Raw genomic sequence first — 18370 nt, 5'->3', positions numbered from 1 at the left:
TATTTGTAGTAAGTATGTGTGTGCGTGTTCAGTCGCTCAGTTGTGTCCACTCTTTGCAACCCCATAGACTATAGCCTGCCACTCTCCTCTGTCCGTGGGATTTTCCAGGCAAGAAAATGGGTTGGAGTGGGTTGCCGTTTCCTCCCCATATGTTTCTTAATACACTAGTAAAAAAAAACAAAAAACATGCAATTTAGAGGGAATATCAAGATTTACTCTAAAAAGATATTTAAGTTATCTGGGAAGCTATGATTTGTATACACATTCTTTTAAAGGGTTACTTTTCTTTCAAATATATACAAATTGTCTGAAGGTTTCCCAACAAACTAGGGTTACTAAAAAATTTTTTTTCTTCCTTGAGATTCCTTCAGAATTTTATTTGTTCCATAAAATTGCAGTTTTTATAAAAATGATCACAATTTGGGGAAAACATACTTGCTTTGTAAGAAAACAAATTCTTACCCCTCTTCTTCAGTCTCTATCTTTGACCATCAGATAAACAGAGTAAACTTAAACTGTAAAGGTGACCCAAAAGTTTGGCTGAGAAGCAAAAACAAATAGACCTGAAATCATGTCCTTAATGGAAATCAGAGAGACTGAAGAGAACTTCTGAACAGAATTTAAAACTTTCAAGAAACAAAGATTTCAGGGCTTAGTCAACAACAAAGGCTAAGGTTGTTAACACACATTTAAGAAATAACCATGATTATCAAAATCTTTCTGACACTGAAACTGGCCAAAACCTTTTGGGGAAAAGTCTATAGTAAGTCCAATATTGTGTGATATATTTAGCAATTTGGAAAGAAAATATGCAAAGAAAAAACTAAAGCTCCCTACAATTAAGAAAACAGGTTTGTTCCATTTCTTAGTTGCCTATGTGCATAAGCAACTTCTGAGCCATGGAATTTACGTTTGAAGTCAGAAGTGATCACGTATCAATATAGCAAAAAGTGTCCCTCAGAAACCTCATTAAAAGGATATTCATTATGTTCACTGTGGTATTAGATAAATTAATAGCTTAAAGATCAAGAATCTAAATAATGACAAATAGTGCTGTTTAATTATTGCTAACAAAATAATGACAGCAGTTTTGTAGTGTTAATCTTACAGCCCTAAGATACTGCCATTAGGTGTCAATGCCACGGCCTAAGAGTCTTCAAGTCAGTTGCTCAGTTAGTCAAACTGCAAAGGTTAAGGGCACAGTCTTCTACAAGATCTCCCTTACTTGTGACACCAACTCTAAGTCTGGGGGATGGCAAGTCCCAAAACCACTCTCAGGGTCCGTACTACTTCACTAGAGGAATTTACAGAACTCAATGAAAGCTGTTATACTTACGGTTTATTATGAAAGTGCAAAAGTGTTAGGTGCTCAGTCATGTCTCTTTGCAACCCCATGGACTGTATCCTGCCAGCTTCCTCTGTGCATGGGATTCTCCAGGCTAGAATGCTAGAATGGGTTGCCATTTCCTTCTCCCGAGGATCCTTCCAACCCAGGGATCAAACCCAGGTCTCCTGCATTACAGGCAGATTCTTTACCACCTGAGCCACCAGGGAAGCCACAGTTTATTATAGGGAAAGGATACAGATTAAAATCAGCCAAGGTAAGAAGTACCTAGGATGAATTTCAGGGGGGTTTCACACTCACAACTTTGTAAGACAGTCTTCTCCCTGTGGAAGCAGGATGCATGACTCCCAGCACCAGTGTGTGACGATATGTCCAGAGTACTGTCAACCAGTGAAGCTTACCGGAGCCTCCGTGTTCTACGTTTGTGTCCAAGCTCTGTTACACAGATATGCCTGACTGATCAATTACCTGAGCAGCTGATCTCAGCTGGTAGGTGGACTGATTTACTGATAGACTCAAAGCACCCCCCCAACCCTAAAACACATGGTTGGTTTTTCCAGCATGCTTAAGACTTATCAGGTGTAGCTAGCCCCACCATAAAATCCATTGTGACCAATTCCTGCCCTAAACAAAGACATTTCCATGAGGTATAACAGATTACCTCCCAGAAGGTGACAGAAGAGGCCAGACTCTCTTTGGGCAAAGTCAAATTCTTTATTACACATCATTACTCTGTCTGCTTTGATCTGCACTGTACTATTCCTCCAGGACTGAGGACCCTAATCACCACCTCTTCACATGTTTCCGAATAACCACCTCTCCTCAGCTTCTACTGTTCTCATGTTTCCTTCTTCAATCCTGTTTCAGCACCTGAGTTTTCCTTAACTCCTTGAGTCTCTAAGAAATGTAACATTTCGATACATTTACATATGCTTTAAATCAGATAGAGAAGTTCAGTTGTATCTACTTTTTTGTTCACTATCTCCATCCAATGGAGGATGGAACTGGAAGCTCTACTGTTATCCTTCATAACCTATGGACTCTTGGTCTTGCTAATACCAAATCATACCTTCAATTTACCTACATCTTTTGAGAAACTGTTCTGAAATTCCTTTTAGCATGTTATATTCTCAAATTCTGTTAAGCAATTTAAGTTTTAAGCAAATAACAGCCTCCATAATTTCTTTATTTCAATTTTAAATTACTCGTTGACAACTTTAAAAGTGGTAAGAAATGACTCACAGATATATTTAAAAGTATTCAATTGACAGCTAAATGGAATGAAATGTTTCTTAGGGCAGTGATCACTGTCATTTATTCCAGTTAAAGGTCTTTATATCTTATCTCTTTCCTGAGCTGTGGAAGTTCTAGCTGGGGCTTCCAGAGAGGTGAATATCGGTCAACCTCCACTTCCACTTTTCCGCAAGTTTGGGCTTGGAGAAATGAGCCAAAGAAAATGGAAACAGGATGCTAAACAGAACTGAATCAACATAAAGTGATCCCAGAACAGAGGGATGGAACAAACTTCTTAGGTTAGAAAATACTGCCAAGAACCTGTTTCTAATCAGAATCAGCATCTGCAAAATGCTCTGCCTCACTAGGCAGGTAGCAGTTATGTAGACAAAACACTAAACTGCAGTCAGGGGACTGGGTTCTGAGCCGAACTTCCTAAATAACCAAAATGCAACCGATAAGTACTGATTTGTAGAGAAAGAAATAGAGCAGGTGATAAAAGAACAATATTGTGTGTGTGTGTGTATATACGTATATATGAATACTAAAGGGTTATGGTAGAAATAAAATTCAAACACTTTAGGACCAGAAGAAATCAGAATCAAATTAGTCTGACTGCCCCAGTATATAAGAAAACCTTTGAATAATCATTGCCCTTGTATCTTAGAATGAAAGGAATAATTTTAACTCTAATGTAATAAAACAACAGCTTTTTAAAAAAAATTTTTCAATTTTATGTCAAATTAATGATTACATATGTATCATAAAATTTGTAAATCAAGGACATTTTTCTGTATAATTCACATCAAATGTAATAGTCTCTTCACTGATTCTTTGTACTGAGAAAGGGTATTCTCATTGTCCCCCTCATTCTTAAGACTAACAACAGAATTTTTGTAATCTTCAACTTCTTTAGTACTAAGGAGCTCTTCTTTACTTAATTCTGTATTTTTCTCAGCAGCTTTAATTTGGAAAAGGGTTTCCAGAATGTTTTTTTCTGAGGCGCTGTCTTTCCATACATACTCTTCCATATCTGCTTCAGTCTTCTTTTTCTCCCACTCTTCAGTTTTCTGAAAAGACAAAAAAAACAATATCTGATTTTGAGAATTATTTGGTCAACCCTGCATGTTCACCTTGATTCACCTCCCTTATCCAGCACAGCTGCCTACCTGCAGCAACAGCTGTGGGCTGCACACTCTTATTACATGAATACCTCGTTACCACTCACCAATTCTATCCACAGAATTTATACTTTATCTGCCCTATAAATGGCACTTACAAAGCAAGACTATTTCCCAAAAGACCCAGAAAACTCACTCCTTGCAGCTTTCTAGACGCTAAACTCTAACACAGCAAACAGTTCTGAGGTTAAAGCTATGAGAGCTGAAAGGAGACTGTATTTATCTTTGTAAATGCCTGTGGGGATGACAAGGGGAAGACCAATTATTATAATAAAAATTAAAATATAAAGTTTGTGTGATTTTTAGTGACTTTTAGTGATTTTTAATGACTATATATTCTGGAATTTTGTTTTGTTATTATCGTTACTTTCTGTTCCTAAAATGGAAATAATTTTCAATCCTACTTATTTTTTCTTACAGAAAGTATTACCATGTTATTTTAGGGAACACTGGTAGATTTTAGATTAATATAATTCAGATTTATGATTTAAATGAAGATGTAACATTCTGTGAAAAAAAAATCAAGCAACACAGCTCATATGTAATAAATACACTCTCGTTCAGAGAAGTGCTGAATACCAGCCACATTCTTTCCAAATTAACACATAACAGTATTGTGAGCCATAGGCTATTATGGAATGAGCCACTAGTCTTACAACATTTGAAGGTGGTACACCCCCCAAATTATAAAGTTTTTAAAGTATTAAAAGCGAAGGCAGGTTTGTAAGGCTGTCAGAAATCACATTCTAACTTTGAAAACTCCTCTTGAAACAGACCACAGCTTCAGCAGACAAGAGCTCCAAGGCGCCTCGGAACCAAATGAGTTAGCAAGGAGGCAGTTTCCAGCCATGCCACTCTCCCATCCCCACTCCCGCCCCAAGAGCTCCTGAGAAGAGAAAAGCAGGAGCAATCTGTCGTCCCTCAAAGGATGCACAGGAGCCCCGCCAAAGGCAAACAAGCCACCGGGGATGCCACTGACTCAACAAACCCCACTTGGATCACTAAAGCCCCGGGAAGAAGCTCCCCCACCACAGAGACCCACAAGAAGAAGAAACCCTCCTTTAATCCTTCAAACTGTGGACTCTCTTCTTCAAGAGAAACAAACAGACATAGAGTTTCCTCAGCTCCCAAATTCCTCAGCCGAAGCGGGGTCTCTGTGCTCGCAGCTCCCCTGTGTCTGCCCCACCTCCGTATGCTGAGTTTATGGCTGAGGACAATGTTCCAACTTAAGTTCTAGAAACATCTTATCCAGCTGAGAATCAACTCTTGCCCCCTTTTCCCTGGTAAGGGAGGTTTTAGGCTTGGCAGAGGGGCAGGGAGAATATGAAATAACTTTTTCTTGTGCCCTGTCCCCACAACCTTGTTGCAAATAAACTTCTAACAGCCAAACTCTAAGTCTGTACATTAAAAAAAAAAAAAAATAACTGACAAAATGACGCTACCTGCCAAGCTTTCACTGTAATATATGAGGCAGGAATAAATGTCATCCCCTTAACAAAGTAAATCCCCTAAATTAAATACGTTACTGGGCCTATCTACTCTTGCCAATGCTTTAAGTGTTCAAGACAGTGTCAGAGTTTCTTTATAATTCTACAAGTGAAATAAACTGAGCTCAACGAACATATTTTATAAAGCATTAAGTAAAACAGTCACTCCATCTCATTCTGAACTGTTAGAAAGTAAGCAATTAAGAAGCTTAACTGTTTAAAAAATTGTTTCACCTAGGTTTATCTGGATTTTCTTAATTGACTTGAAATAGGTGCTTAAACAGAGGAGCTAACCACATTAAATCCACTAACAATTTCCAACATTTTCAATCTTCCCCTTATATTTGGAGTATACAATTCTACATTGGTCTCTAAGATGTGTTTACAGTTGTGCCGTGATACTAATTCCTAGGCACTCGAGGTGCCCAGTGAGCCTGGAGGAGCAGGGACGCCAAGCACCCCCTCCTTCATTTATCTCAGGAGAGAATTTTCTATGTGTGCAGTGACATGAAAAACACTGCAACTCCCAGGTGGCTCTAGTGATAAAGAACCAGCCTGTCAACGCAGGAGACCTGAGAGACCTGGGTTCGATCTCTGGGATAGGAAGATCCCCTGAAGAAGGAAATGGCAACCTGCTCCAGTATTCTTGCTTGGAGAATCTCACAGAAAGAGGAGCCTGGTGGGCTACAGTCCACAGGCTCGCAGAGAGTTGGGCACAACTGAAGCAACTCAGCACGCACACATGTACACTTACTACTGTTCTAAATGGTCACTGTCAGCTGCAAGCTTAACAAAACTCTTGTTTTTCCATATATTCTAGCTTTAGGATCCAAACTCTGCCCAGCTCAATATAACTTCCAAGATAATAATAGTAACAATCTCCTAAATTTGAATACTTACTATGTACTTGGTACTTCAATACTTACATGTGTATAGTAATTAATAGAATTTGTATTAAGACCTACTGGATTAGATTTTAACATCTACAGATAAGAAACTAAATATTACAGACGTTAAACATAGGGTCACAGTCACCTGGGATCGGTTCAGAGTGGCACATATACCATAAATTATGTAACCTCTCCAAAGGTGACCGTGGCAACCCCTAATCAAACAGATTACTACTTTTCTAGCAACAGGCATGAATATTCACACTAAACGCGATAAACAAAGGCTATAAATAGTTTCTCATCCATTTAGAAGTCACGAAAAGACTAGTGATTTCCAAAGCTTCTGGAAAAACCCTACATGCCATGGTACAACTAAGCTTGTGAGCCACAATTACTGAGCTCACACTCTAGAGGTGTGCTCTGGCAACAAGAGAAGCCACGACAATGAGAAGCCCGTACATCGCAACTAGAGAATGCCCACACACAGCAATGAAGATCCAGCACAGCCAAAAATAACTAAGTTTAAAAAAAAAAGTAATCTTAATGGACCCCTGCCTGGAATCCCTTGAATTCTGGCTCCTGGCTGGGTTTGGCTAATGGGAGGAACGAGCAGGAGACCTAGAGAATGACCTAGAGAATGACGGAGAGTGAGGCCACTGCTGTCTTCCCAACTCGCTCCCTTACAGAGACCACGCCCCATAGCCCCGTCAGGTGGCCCACCCCGCCACAGCTCTCAGCACTTCCCTCTTCCCCCTTCATATACGGGGTGTGATGGCACCCAACTCTCACCACCCTTAAGAACGGCACCCTTACTTGTTTCTGTTATTGAACCTTTGTAAAATGTCTCCTTAATAAAATATCCGAAAATGAAGAAAAACAAAAAAGCAATTGCAAAATAATCTTCTAGTCTTTGTAAACGGTAAAAAAGCAATAATATTTTACATAATGTTTTCACTTCAGAATATTTTTCACTTAAAGAGGTATAGATATAAAATCTTTGAGGGGAAAGAAAACTCCAAATTTTATTTTTTAATTTACATTATGATTTCCACTTTCAAATAGGATGTAACAGGTCACAGCCTGCCTCTGCTTTGGCTTCAACTGGAAAAAAAGCCAGGCAGTAAAAATATCAGAAAGTTCCAGAATCAATAAGGACTAGATGAATGTGAATTCCAGGCTGCAAGGATATGGGAAGCCCTTCTGAAAACCCCTACCCGTTTTCTTCCCTGAGGCCATTTTCCAATTCTGTACGAGACTGGCACCTGGCCCATGTGGAAGGACTCTACTTGGGAAAAGAGAAAAGAGATGAGGTTTTGAGCTGTCACCCAGGGTTTGTGTGACAGACTGGAATTGAAGAGTCCCAAACATGACTGGTTTTAGTTCTGGGACTACTTCTGGAAAACTGGGGAGGCTGAATCAAGCTTCTAAAAAGCAAATCTCTTGTATCCCGTAGTGGTTAGGAGGCAAAGTCCTAGTAGAGGGAAGCCCTGTTTCAAACACACAACCAGTCTCCCTCTCAAGACATCTATCTGCTAGATTCTGCTGCAAGGGCTAGAGGTTATCAAGTTAAGCTCAAAACTTCTCAAAGGCACAAGTGACTCTTAAGCAGGCTTTGAGATGTGGAAGCAGACTCACCAAGTTCCTAAATAAAATGCCTGAGAAAGAGACAAAGGTGAACAAAATCTTAAAAAACTGTAACCCAGCCCTGCTCCAGCTCAGTTATGATTGGATTAAAATGATAAGCCAGTGATCATCTCTGCCTAAGAGAAAAAAAGAGGCAATTCTTTCTGATGGATCACATCATATGGTAAAAGAATCCGCATGCAATGCGGGAGACATGGATTTGATTCCTGGGTTGGGAAGACTCTCTGGAGGAAGGCATGGTAACCCACTCCAGTATTCCAGAATCTAGGGATTCTGGAGAATCCCTAGGGACTGAGGAGCCTGGTGGGCTACAGTCCATGGGGTCTCAAAGAGTGGGACACAACTGAGCAACTAAGCACAGCACAGGTCTTTCACACATAATATCTGTCATGCAAATTACTAGACACTTCAGACATTTGAAGAAAATCAATCAATACTGTTGATAGCCGGTGCATGTCCTTCTAAATTCATTTTTTAAAGCAAAGCTGTGATTACCTTTCATATATAATTTTGTACCCTGAGCTGTAAATCACTGCCAAATTTTTATTGCTTCTGAAATTACACCCAGGATTGAAGTGGGCAACTGTAAAGAATTTCTTTTTTTTCGAAGAGTAGTTGGCATGTATTAATTTTAAAGTGTAAAAAAGAGATATTGAAATTGTTGGAGGAGGGCACTTAAAAATAACCAATGTAAGCTCAAACTGATCATCATTTAGGCAGAGTCTGATTAGTTTGTAGACTTCAATTTTAATACCTCAAGTACTAAACATTTACCATTTCACCATCTGACTTAGGTATGTATACAATACATATACGTATATACGGTCTCTTTTCTTCCTTGCCTACCACAAGGGAACCTGCTCTGATTACACTCCTAGAGGAAGCAACCTTCTATTCCACGTGATCCTGTTCTCTTGTCCACACATCAGCTCTATTATTCACTCACTCAGTACATATTTGTTATACAACTACTGTCCCAGGCACTGTGCTCTCCTGGAACTGCCAGCCTAGTATATGGAATGTTGAGCTGAGTGGGAGCTGTCAGATGAAGGCTGTGATCCCAGCAGAGGAAAGAGTATCCATAAAGGCTGGAGGCAGAACGAGCTTAGTACGTTCAGGGCTGAATGAAGGCCAAGGTGAGGAAAGTGGCATGGGATGAGAAAGCACCTTACATATATTGGTTCATTTAACTTCCACAGCAACCCTATGAGGTAGTACTATTCATATCTGTTTTACAGAAAGGGAAATTGAAACCCAGAGCAATTAAATAATCTGTCTCAAATCATACCGCTTCTCAGTGGTAGAACATGTTGCAAGCAACATAGAAACATGGTAAAAAAAAAACACAAAATAATAATTTATTTCAATCTATCATGTTTCTTCTCATTGTAAGCATGAATTCAATACAAAGAAAAACACAATAGCTACTTCACGCAATGGTCAGTGAATTTCAATGTAACAGAAGGCAATGAAGCATCTGTTTCACTAAACACACAAATATGTCACCTTCTACCATCTTATTTATAACTCCCTTTGCCTAGGACATGAATCACTGTAATATTCCACTTCTCATGATTACAAGTAAGGCATTGTGCTAGAGAACGGAAAACAGTTTTACTATTAAAAAAAATCCAAGTTACTCAAAAATCATAAAAAATAGGAAGAGGTTAAATATCTGTAATGGATTAAAAAGTTACTGACAACTATATTAGTTACCAAACCTAAACTTTCTTTTAACTGAGTTATGTCAAACAATTCAATTCAAATCAGATCAGTTTTTTAAAAATGTACTGAAAGCTAATATGCCAGACAGACACTGTATTAGATGCTGGGAATATAAAGATGAATGAAATACACTGTCCTGTCCTCAGTGACCGCACAGTCTAATCGAGCTTGGCAGACATGCATACAGGCAATAACCATAAACACAATAAGAGGAAGGTTAACTGGTGGAAGGAGGAAGGGAAAAGGAAGCGAGGAGACATCTAAGAGAGGTCACATGTGAGGTTTATTAGAGGATTCATATGAAGTTGCAAGGCTGATCAATGTGAAAAGGTATTATAAGCAAAGAGAACAGTACATGCATGCAAAGTTATGGAAGAACATATTCTGTTCATTAAGTTACAGGGTATATAACCTACATTTCCTGAGCAGCTGGTAATGAGGTGGTGCATGCATGGTTAGTCACTTAGTCTGTTTCTGACTCTCTGTAACCCCAAGGACTGTAGCCTACTAGGCACCTCTGGCCATGGAATTCTTCAGGCAAGAATACTGGATTGGGTTGCCATTCCCTTCTCCAGGGGATCTTCCCCACTCAGGGACTGAACTCAGGTCTCCTGAATTGCAGGCCAGATTCTTTACCCTTTGAGCCACAAGGGAAGCCCAATGAAGTGGTTCAGTTCAGTTCAGTTTAGTCGCTCAGTCGTGCTCGACTCTTTGCGACCCCATGGATTGCAGCATGCCAGGCTTCCCTGTCCATCACCAACTCCCAGAATTTACTCAAACTCATGTCCATTGAGTCAGTGATGTCATCCAACCATCTCATCCTCTATTGTCCCCTTCTCCCGCCTTCAATCTTTCCCAGCATCAGGGTCTTTTCAAATGAGTCAGGTCTTCACCATCAGGTGGTCAGAGTATCAGAGTTTCAGCTTCAGCATCAGTCCTTTCAACGCATATTCAGGACTGATTTCCTTTAGGATGGACTGGTTGGATCTCCTTGCTGTCCAAGGGACTCTCAAGAGTTTTCTTCAGCACCACAGTTCAAAAGCATCACTTCTTTGGCACTTAGCTTTCTTTATAGTCCAACTCTCACATCCATACATGACCACTGAAAAAACCATAGCTTTGACTAGACGGACCTTTGTTAGCAAAGTAATATCTCTGCTTTCTAATATGCTGTCTAGGTTGGTCATAACTTTTCTTCCAAGGAGAAAGCGTCTTTTAATTTCATGGCTTCAGTCACCATCTGCAGTGATTTTGGACCCCCCAAAATAAAGTCTCTCATGTTTCCCCATCTATTTGCCATGAAATGATGGGACCAGATGCCATGATCTTAGTTTTCGGAATGTTGAGTTTTAAGCCAACTTTTTCACTCTCCTCTTTCACTTTCATCAAGAGGCTCTTGATGAAATGAAGTGGTAAATTGCTGTAAATAGACATACTATTTATGGAGTTTAGATTTTATCCCACATAATGGGAAACCACTGAAGGATTTTATAAAGGGATATGATATAACAGATTTGTTTTTTAGAACAATTACTTAATAGCAATATGGAAGATGGATAAGACAGGAAAATCAATAAGGCTATTATAGTTATTCTGATAAAAAATGACAAAGACCCATACAGGACAATAGCAGTAGGAATAAAGAAGAGAAAACAGTTTTAACAGATGTTTAAAAGCTAGAACTTAAAAGATCTGGTGACTTATCAGGGGAGATAGGGAGGGAAGAAAAAAGTGTAATTTTCAAGGTTCATGACTTCAGCCACTGGATGGAAATTTTTCTTAATGGCCTTTAAGTATATGATAGGCTCCTGAGCATCAGATATAAAATTAAGTATTGCCTGAAGGCAAAGAGATATGAGACGTATCACTTTACTGTATCATCATCCTACTCAAGAACAGCTGCCTACTGCCTACCACATTAAGTGAAAAAAAACATTCTATGTATGTATGATACACAAATCCTTCTTTTTTCTTGCCCCTTTCATTTTAATGCCCATATCACACCCCCAGGGCTAACACTAGATACATGTACAAAAACTGTTTTTTTTTTTCTTGTTTAAAGATTTTTTTTTTAATGTGGACCACTTTAAAAATCTCTATTGAGTTTGTTACAATATTGCTTCTATTTCTTGTTTTGGTTTTTTGGCCACAAGGCACCTGTGAGCTTAGCTTCCTGACCAGGGACTGAACCATACCTCCTCCATTGGAAGGCAAAGTCTTAACCACTGGACCACCTGGAAGTCCCTAAAAACTGTCTTGGAAGAGATATATCAAACCTTCTAATAAGTTTCTTTACTAACAAAATTCAGACTGGGGAAGTTATTCCCAATCAAGAGCTCAGCAACAGAGCCTTTAGAATAAAATACATCTGGGTCTCTCCTCTGGAGATTTTTGACTCTGCAAGATCTAAGTATCTGTAACTTAGAAAAGCTTGACAGGAGTTTGATGAAAGCCCCAGCTGAAAATCAGTTATGGAGACAGATAAATTTTCAACTCAAAGTTAAGTTTTAAGAACTAGCAGCTAAAGTTCAGGTTTGATTTCATCTCTTTTGTTTCCTAATATTTTACCATGGAAGTTGAATAAAACTAAGTAATATGATACCATGAAAAGAATGTGAAACTCTGAAGCTGCAGTTCAAGTCTGAGTTTCTTGGGTTCACAAACTCTGTGGCCTTGGGCAAAATACTTGATCTCTCCTTTAAGTCTTAATTTCTCAAGGGAATGAAGAAGGTATAAAGGTTATATAACGAAGAGGTTGTAATAGATAAATTTTGTAGATAACTTCTAAAATAATATAGAATTACAACACATTTTCTTTAAATATTTGGAAAAAAAAACACAGTCAAATGAAAAACAAACCTGATCAACATATAGCCCAAATCATACATCCATGAAAATTAAGTACCTCAAACTGTTGCAAAGACATTTCTTAAACTTTGGGCATAATTATTGATTGTTGATTATTAGTAATCTTATTAATAGATCATTAAAAAGCTATACCAGTAAAAAATTATTGCTAACATTTAACAAGTAGGCTACATTTTATATTACTGAAAAATGAATTTGTTTGTAACTCTGTCACTTTACTTTTTTAAGATGAAAAACTACTTCAAATGTCTGTTTTTGGATATCCAAAAGAATACACAATGTTTCAATAGCTGTCAATTCATGGAACATGGACTAAGGCAACTTTTGTACTCAAGATAGTAAGATAGTGTAACTTGCTGTCTATGCAATGTAGTCAGACAAATAAGAGGCACAAATATATCTGAAAAGAATTAATTTCCAAAATATATAAAGAACTCATGCAACCCAACAGCAAAAAAAAGAAACAATCTAATTAAAAAACAGGCAGAGGATCTGAACAGACATTTTTCCAAGAGAGACATACAGATGGCCAAGAGCCACCTGAAAAGGTGTTTAACATCACTAATCAATGGTACAACCTCACAAACCTGTTAGAATGGCTATTACCAAAGAGACATTAACAAGTGTAGCTGAGAATGTAAACTGGTGTGGCCACTATGGAAAACAGTATGAAGATTCCTCAAAAAACTAAAAACAGAACTATCATATGATCTAACAGTTCCACTTCTGGGTATTTAGCTGAAGGAAATGAAAACTCGAACTCAAAAAGATATTTGCACCTGTTCACTGCAGGATTATTTATAATAGCCAAGGCATGGAAACAACCTAAGTGTCCGTGAATGGATGAAAGGATAAAGAATAGTCAGTCACAGTCGCTCAGTCGTGTCCGACTCTTTGCAATCCCAAGGACTGTAGCCCACCAGGCTCCTCTGTCCGTGGGATTCTCCAGGCAAGAATACTGGAGTGAGTTGCCATTTCCTTCTTCTTGAATTGAACTTGGGTCTCCTACATTACAGGCAGATTCTTTACTATCTGAGCTGTAAGTGGTGTGTACATATGCGATGGACTATCATTTAGCCATAAAAAAGGGAATTCTGCCATTTTCGACAACATGGATGAACCCTGTGGGCATTATGCTAAGTGAAATAAGTCAGAGATAGACAAATACTGTAAGATCTCACTTATGTGTGGGAATCTAAAAGAAAAACAACAAAAAACCTCACAGAAGCAGAGAATAATTGCTGGTTGCCAGAGGCTTAGGGTGGCAAAATGATTGAAGGTGATCAAAAAGTACAAACTTTTAGTTATAAAATAAATACGTCACAGGAATATAATGTACAGCCTGCTGGTGACCACAGTTAAAACTTGAAAGTTGCTAGGAGAGTAGATCTTAGAAGTTCCTCATCACAAGAAAAACAATGTTTATTAACTATGTATGATGGTGGAAGTTGACATATTGTTGGAGCGCCTATCAAAGCCCTGAAGGATATACAATAAATAAGTAGAGAAAAATAAAAAACTGAACAGTAAATTATATAACCTTTATAACACTTTTATTTTATTGTTAAATATTATAGTATTTATTACTAAACCAACTTGATTCCACTAGTATTCCTCAAAGGATAGTGTTTTCTCCTTAGGTATTAATCTCCATATCCAACAACACCAAGCATACAGGCAACTAAACATGTGCCCATCAATTAATAAACAGTTCATTTTATTGAAAGCACACTTGATAGTTGCTGTGAAAGTGGTTTACTCTTTCATAAACACTACAACAGTGAAAGAGGTGCCTTTTCAAACATCAAGTAAAATGCTACGGTGCATGCTCACACTCAGTTGTGTCCGATTCTTTCTGACCCCATGGACTATAACCCACCAGGTTCCTCTGTCCATGGAATTCTCCAGGCAAGACTACTGGGGTCGGCTGCCATGCCCTCCTGCAGGGGAACTTCCTGACCCAGGGATCAAACCCACGTCTCCTGCTTGGCAAGTGGATTCTTTACCACTGGGTTACCTGGGAAGGATTCCCCCCACCCCCATCCCTACCAATGCTACTACATCAGTCATTACTGCCCTCTGGATACAAATCTACACTCATTCAATAAGCCCTATGGCCTGCTCACAGCCTGGCTCAGAATGATTTTTCAGTCTCATCTCCTACGACTGCCTGTTGGTCATACACCCTGGCCACACCAAACTTCTGCCTGCTCTCTAAACCCACCAGACCTAGAGAGTCCTTCACCCACTTCTCCACGGCACACTCCTACTCATCTTCTAAGACCAGTCACCACTTCTGTGAAACTTCAAGGGAGAGTTGATTTTTGTCTGCACCTCTCACAGCACTGTGTGTCAACCTCCCTTACCTGGTGGAACAGACTATACTAACCACCAAATCCTTCCAGAAATAAAGCTACTTAAAAGTAGAGGCTCATTCATTTTGATCATCTGACTGATACCCACCACTTTTAAACAAGAACAAAATCATTGATGAATGCTAAGAAAAGCAAACAGATATTGTTCAAGCATTCTCTCTAATATAACCTGGAAATGTATATGTACGTGAAAACACATGAAAGATCACAATGAATTCATCAACCACCAGATTAAATGGCGATTATCGCTCTGCAAAAGGATTCATTATTTTTACCAGAAAGTGAAAGTGAAGTAGCTCAGCCGTGTCCGACTCTTTGCAACCCTGTGGACTGTAGCCTACCAGGCTCCTTCCTCCATGGGACTCTCCAGGCAAGAATACTGGAGTGGGTAGCCATTTCCTTCTCCAGGGGATGTTCCCGACGCAGGGATCGAACCGGGGTCTCCGCATTGCAGACAGACGCTTTAACCTCTAAGCCACCAGGGAAGCCCTTTTCCCAGAAATACTTATAATAAAGTCCCCTTTAAAAATACACTCTTTGTAAAATTATCCCTTTTATCCATTTTGTTATGTGACTTTTCAGAACCACTTTGTTACAAACCTAGATACATTCCTGACTGGCAACAAGACGATCATGTAGTCCAAATAAGACAGTCCAAAATTCAAATTTTAAAAGGCAACCTTGAGTAATTAAGTATCAAAATCATTCAAGAACCCTTTCAATCTAGTTTTAGATATCTACATTTTCTGAAGCAAGTCTATCTTTTGTGCAAGTCACTTTGTAAAATGCTTCATTCAATCATTTCTTAACCAAATCACTTGTGGAAGGTTTTAAGAATAACATGCAACAAAGTTAACATTTAGGAAGCTTTTGTTATTATCAGTTGTGTCAGAACCTGAGTCAGATACAAGTTCTAAAAATTCAAATACAATAGGACATAGATCTGACTTCATCTGTATAAAGTCTTTGTCAAGTTAAATGTGAGCTATACACAGAAACTGGGAATGAATGAATTTGAAATTCTAAGATACATCTTCCTTCATTCTAGTAGTTAACAGCAATAATAATAGCCACCCACTATTTACCAGACATTTCACGTAAATTCTCCCTGATCCATCCAAAAGCCCCTCAGAGAAATCTGAGCCTCAGACATTACATGGCTGGCCAAGGCTACACAGGTAGCAGGTTCGTGAGCGTGTGCTCAGTTGCTTCAGCTGTGTCTGTCTCTTTTTAACCCCATGAACAGTAACCTGCCAGGCTCCTCTTGTCCATGGGATTCTCCTGGCAAGACTACTAGAGTGGGTTGCCCTGCCCACCTCCAGGGGATCTTCCCAACTCAGGACCTGAACTCAAGTCTCCTGCATCACAGATGGATTCTTTACCCACTGAGTCAAGTAACAAGAAATGAGATTCAAATTCAAATTTGAATGGTTCTAAAGATTAAAAGTTAATTCACTTCTATGCTAACAATGTGTAATACTGAAATATTAACCCAAATTTCTACAAGTCTCTTTCTTTCTTTGAACTGCTTAAGGATAAATGATTTAATGTATTTCTGTTTCTCATCACCTTCTTAGCATGCAATAATCATTCTCTGAAGCATAACTAAGACTCTGTGCCTGAAGTCTATGCTTTTTGAATACAAAAATTAATACAGAAAACCTCAATTAAAATTTAGAGTCGGGAATGGCTTGTAGAGGGAGTTCTCACATATTCTCACACTCCATTATTTGCATGCAGTGACCTTCACCGACATGCCTCGCTGGAAGCAGAACTCTGCACAGCAAGAGCCCAGGCCATGAGAAACCTCTCAGCTCCATAAATGAAAAAAGTTACCACCACCCTAAACTCCTACTTTCCTCCCTAGGACTTTCATTTAGAACAGCCCCTCTCAACTCTCTCCTTTTCCCTATAAAAGCATGCTCCCTTTGTCTTTGGACTTATGTGTGTGTATGTGTGTGAAGTCACTTCAGTCATGTCCAACTCTTTGTGACCCTATGGACCACCAGGCTCCTCTGTCCATGGAATTCTCCAGGCAAGATTACTGGAATGGGTTGCCATGTCCTTCTCCAGGGGATTTTCCCAACCTAAGGATTGAATCCGTGTCTTTTAAGTCTCCTGCCCTGGCAGGCGGGTTCTTTATCACTAGCACCACCTGGGAAGCCCCTTGGACTTACCTATGGTTCACCATAGATTACACTTCCCAAACTGTAATTCTGTGCTGTTCCTGAATAAACCCATTTTATTGTTTTAGATCAACAAGTTCTACTTTGATACTTCTATACAGTTAACTGTTTTGAATAGCACACAACAGTAACTTCCTTTTACTGAAGTCTAGACAAATACCTTTTTGGAGAAGTTTCAGTACCATGTTACATAAAAATACCAACTACTTTCTCTCAATGCTACTTAGAGGTAACCTCCATGGAGCTTAGCTTTTAGGTATTAAATGCTCTGAAACTAGCCTTAAAAATAAAGGAATGGATTAAAAGGGGCTCTCTAAATATTTGATTAAATACCAGGTGGTAACATCAATTTCAAGTATGAATTCCATGCTGGTGAAGGAAAAAAAAGTTTCAATTCAATAAAAATTCTGTTCCACCAGCTCTGCAAAATTTCACGGCTCATCTGCATTCTCTTAAAGCTTCTTCACTGATGGTACTTGTTTAGAAAGGATCAAGAGCCAAGTTTAATATAGGATTTATTTAATTATATCTGTTTAGGACAGTTGTATGTGGGTAGTTATTCTGCCATCAAAGTAATTAGCATTAAGATCAAAAGCTTTGCGTGAATCCAGAATACAAATTTGTTTGGATTTTATGTCATGGAACCACAGAAAGAATCCAGTAAGTCAACTTTAACTGAATTTATTTATACCTGTCATTTCCTTTGGGGCAAATTCATTTTACAGACTGCTGGCAAAATAAGAGACTCAAAACTGGTCAGCTTTTATTGTTTGGTATTAACTCTTTAAGTGGTGGCCATAGAGCTGAAGCTAATTCAGCCATGTTGTTGGTTCAAAAGGGAACTTAATTACCTCAAGCCAAAGGTATTTATATAATCAGTTGACAGGAAACAGATTAACTGCTATTATAATGTTCCTGAAGCCAGGAACTACAAAACAAGATGAACTGTAATTAGAATAGCTCAAAAGCAAAGAGCTATCAGCTACTTTTTGTCCTTTTACTAAATTTGCAACAAAGTTTTATTTTATTTTTTATTTTTCACTCACCCTCTTGTGCTATTTTATGATTAACATCAATGATCTCTGCAATAAGAGTAGCTGTATGTGTTCACAGAATCACACAGAGATGAAAAGAGACTCCAAAGACCATCTAATGCAACTAACATCTGAAGAGTATGTTCCTTTTACTATATCCCCACTAAGCAACCACTCCTAGAGAAGGGGGCAACCCACTCCAGTATTCTTGACTGAAAAATCCCACAGACAGAGCCTGGTGGGCTACAGTTTGCAGAGTTCGACTCGACTGAGTGATACCCACACCCCTACACACACACACGCAATAAGCAACCAGTGGATGAAACATTTTCTACCTATGAAAGCAGCCCACTCCATCTTCAGATGAATCCTGTATAGAGCTTTCACTCAGTAAATAAATCA

At 38.8% G+C, this 18370-nt stretch overlaps 1 protein-coding gene across 2 annotated transcripts in view; it reads right to left on the bottom strand.

Annotated features, from left to right (window-relative positions):
- Positions 1-2510: 2510 nt before the first annotated feature.
- Positions 2511-18370, bottom strand: part of MRPS35 (mitochondrial ribosomal protein S35) — a 44506-nt gene continuing 28646 nt past the window's right edge. For both annotated transcript variants that reach the window (XM_055572704.1, XM_055572711.1), the window contains one exon: positions 2511-3648. In XM_055572704.1, the coding sequence (XP_055428679.1) occupies positions 3379-3648 (270 nt within the window). In that variant the 3' untranslated portion in view covers positions 2511-3378. The remainder of the gene's footprint in view (positions 3649-18370) is intronic.

The sequence above is a fragment of the Bubalus kerabau genome, chromosome 1, assembly GCF_029407905.1.
Source record: "Bubalus kerabau isolate K-KA32 ecotype Philippines breed swamp buffalo chromosome 1, PCC_UOA_SB_1v2, whole genome shotgun sequence".
Lineage (NCBI taxonomy): Eukaryota > Metazoa > Chordata > Mammalia > Artiodactyla > Bovidae > Bubalus > Bubalus kerabau.
This window is presented reverse-complemented; position numbering and strand designations above follow the sequence as displayed.